Raw genomic sequence first — 3,864 nt, forward strand, 5'->3', positions numbered from 1 at the left:
GCAACTTGTCTGTTCCCCTTCCCCAACTCCCCAGCGCTGTTCCCATCCCCCCAATTCCCCAATAAAAAATAAAAATTAAAAAATCTTTTTAAAAAATACTAGCAAACCAATTCAACAATACATTTAAAGGATCATACACCATGATCAAGTGCATTTATTCCAGTGATGCAAAGGTAGTTGGACATCTGCAAATCAAAGTGATATATTAGATTTTAAAAATGAAGGATTAAAAAAAAATCACATGATCATCTCAATAGATGCAGAAAAAAAACTGACGATATTCAACATACATTTATGACAAAAACTCTCAACAAAGTAGGTAGAGAGAACATGCTTCAACATAACAAAGGCCATATATGATAAACCCACAGCTAACATCATACTCAACAGTGAAAAGCTTAAAACTTCTCTTCTAAGATCAGGAATAAGACAAGGATGCCCACTATTACCACTTTTAGTCAATATAGTACTGGAAGTCCTAGGTACAGCAATTGGGAAACACAAAGAAATAGAAGGCATCCAAATCAGAAAGGAAGGAGTAAAATTGTCACTATTTGCAGATAACATAATAATATATAGAAAACAATAAGGACTCCACCAAAAAAAAAAAAACCATTAAAACTAATAAACAAATTCAGTAAACTTGCAAGATACAAAATCAATGTACAGAAATCTGTGGCATTTCTATACATTAATAATAAACTATCAGAAAGAAAAATTAAGAAAATAATCCCATTTACAACTGCATCAAAAAGCATAAAATAGGAATAAATTTAACCAAGGAGGTGAAAGACCTGTACAATGAAAACTGCCAGACACTGGTAAAATAAATTGAAGATATAAATAAATGGTAAGACATTCCATGCTCATGGATTGGAATAATTAATATTGTTAAAATGTCCACACTACCCAAAGCAATCTACAGATTCAATGCAATCCTTACCAAAATTCCAATAGCATTTTTTCACAGAACTAGGACAAATAATTCTAAAATTTGTATGGAACCACAAAAAATTCCAAAAAGTAAAAGCAATCTTGAGAAAGAACAAAGCTGGAGGTATCACACTTCCTGATTTCAAACTATACTACAAAGCTACAGTAATCAAAACGATATGGGATTGGCATAAAAACAGACATACAGATCAATTAAACAGAATTCTGAGCCCCAAAATAAACCCACACATATATGGACAATTAATTTATGACAAAGGAGCCAAGAACATACAATGGAGAAAGCACAGTCTCTTCAATCAATGGTGTGGGGAAAACTGGATAGCCACATGCAAAAGAATGAAACAAGACAACGATTTACAGCATACCCAAAAATTAACTCAAAATGAGTTAAAGAATTGAATGTACAACCAGAAACCATAAAATTCCTAGAACACATAGATGGTAAGATCCTTGACATCTCAGTCTTAGAAATGTTTTCAATGATCAGACTCCACATGCAAGGATATTGTTTGCTTTTAATGCTTACTGCTCAATTTTTTACTTCCTGCTATAATGCAATTGCTTCGGAAAACAGAGATAGGGGATCACCAATAAAACTAAGAATTGCCTAGTCAATTTCCCACTAAGTCAAGTTCATTTTCTACTGAACCCAAGACATATACATTTTAATGACTTCTCTTACCTTCCTTCATCTCTTCAGAACTATATGCTCCTTGGACGGTGCTCTCTCTCAACCAAATAGGTCTCTCTTTGGCAGATTTCCCCTCCAGTGAGGCTCGATGAAGATCTTCTTGATCGTCCATATTAATGACAACATTCTGAGTATATAAGTCCTCATAGGAGGGACCTTTGCTGGCCCATGCTTCCCGGTGGTGCCCACCTGCCAGCCCAGCAGTTCCAGCAGTAGTTGCTGCACGGTCCTTGCTATATAAAAAGACAGAGGAGGACAGGAAGAAGAAAAATTAAAGTCTTGATTGGAAAAGGAGGGCAGCAGGGGAGGTGATTACTGAAGTATTACAAGTAAATGCTATCCAGCAATCATGTGCAGATGCTTTAACAATTCTGAGAAGCATCTCTTATACCTCAGGATGAAAGTTACATGGGTTAGAAGAACACATTATATTTAAATTCCTCAATCACTGGATCATCTGGTGTACATAAATGACTGCGGTTTTATAGTTTAAGACATTTCAATAAATCTACTTAGGGAGAGGGGAGACTGGTATGGTGACAATCTACTTAAAGACACCAGTCTGGCAAAATTCTCTCCCAGTCACATCTTTCATGAGTCTTTTGTTTAAAAACAAAACAAAAAACAAAACACACATTAAACATTTTGCAAAACTGTTTTACAAAATTCAGCTCAACCCAGACTAATTCAAAGTAGTTCTGTGTGCTTTATTTCTTTCTTTTGTGTGCTGAGAAGTGAGGAAATATGCTGCAAAGCCAGACCTCAACTTAGAATTAATATTCTTCTGCTACTCACCAAATAAGGCACTTCTCTCTACACAGGTCAGTCTCTTTTCTACTGAGTTGTATCTTTCCATCTCTGCACCTCTGTTGACTCTGTATCCATCCTTCAACCATTATTTCTACCCTGTAGTCACCATAATCTAATTCTCAGTTGATTTTGTTTTGCTTTTTACCTTTATTACCCATGATCTCGGCCTGTTCCGGGCCTGATCATTCCTTACCTTCCTTTCGCAACTTATTTTCATCTCTCTGAGTTCAAGTTTTCTGTCTTTCTGTGCTCCCTGTTTTATCTGCTTGTTTCACTTTCAATGCGTTCCACATCGTTTTGACTGTACCTGATTCTCTGTGTGTCTAAGCTCACACCTTGTCTTTCTCTGCCGCTACTGATGCTGTCTCTGCATCAACTTCTATGCAAGATTCTCCCTCCCTCTCTGTTGAGACAGCTAATGTTTCATCCCATATACTATCTTCATGTTTCACGAGCTACCTGCTCTGTACCTTTTCCTGTGTTCCTTTCAGTGTGCACTGACTGACTCTTCTGGCCCCATGTTTCCCCTTTACGTCTCCTCCATTTTTCTCCAAATCTCGTCCATGGATCCTGGACTGCTGTCTTCAGTGGAGCCCTGTCTCATTTTGAGCTTAACCAGTACTACTTCATTTGTGTTTCTGTCCTGTACCACTTCTGCTCTCATGAGCCATTCACTATTTTTCCTTTTCTTTGGTCTGACTTCATTTCTGCTTACTCCATTGCTCATTTCTTCCCAGGCCCACTTATACGTACTTAAGCTTTCTGCCTCATGCTAGTTGGTTTCTCTGGCATATACCTCAGTTCATTACCTGACTGGCCCACTACACTTCTCCCTGGGAACACTGTTTCTGACAGCTCTCTGGAGGTAATCTTGGGTTTATCCCACCCCTCCTGTTCCCCTCTGGATATCTACAGGCCAACTGCCGCTTTTGCTATACAAAAATGCACTCTCCAGTTGTCCAGTCCATGCTGACCCGGTCATTTAATCCACACTCGCCAGCTACTGCCTCTAGCTGTACCCAGGGCTGCCTGTAAACCATTCTTTCCCCATGGCCTTTGGACCAGTTATGTGCTCTCCCATTCTGAGTCTAGGCTTTCTGGGTGCCTCTCGGTACCAATCCATATTTGTCTTGCTATACTTTAAAGTCTTATGTTGCTGTTGCAAATAACTGGTTTCTCTCTACCTTTTCTTCCTGCATTCCTCTAATGGTACTCTGTGCACTATTTACTAAGTTTGTCTCCATTTAATCCTTATCTATCCCTAGTCATTTCTTTCTATCTTCTACCTGTTCCGTGATGTCTTCTAAAAGGCTGGGTCACTGACTTCACTATTACCTGACTCTGCTTACTCTAGTGTAAATTGCTTTTTTAATTTTGGTCTTCTCCAAGCATTCACTTTTCTTTCTCTT

General features: G+C 38.3%; 1 protein-coding gene across 5 annotated transcripts in view; it reads right to left on the bottom strand.

The window, feature by feature from the left end:
• The window catches only part of GTF2E1 (general transcription factor IIE subunit 1), a 55,687-nt gene that overhangs the window by 7,796 nt on the left and 44,027 nt on the right, over positions 1–3,864 (bottom strand). For all 5 annotated transcript variants that reach the window (XM_019652977.1, XM_019652987.1, XM_019652960.1 and 2 more), the window contains one exon: positions 1,637–1,878. In XM_019652977.1, coding sequence (XP_019508522.1) covers positions 1,637–1,878 — 242 coding nt within the window. The remainder of the gene's footprint in view (positions 1–1,636; positions 1,879–3,864) is intronic.

Source organism: Hipposideros armiger, unplaced genomic scaffold (genome assembly GCF_001890085.2).
Source record: "Hipposideros armiger isolate ML-2016 unplaced genomic scaffold, ASM189008v1 scaffold_8, whole genome shotgun sequence".
NCBI classification, from domain to species: Eukaryota; Metazoa; Chordata; class Mammalia; order Chiroptera; family Hipposideridae; genus Hipposideros; species Hipposideros armiger.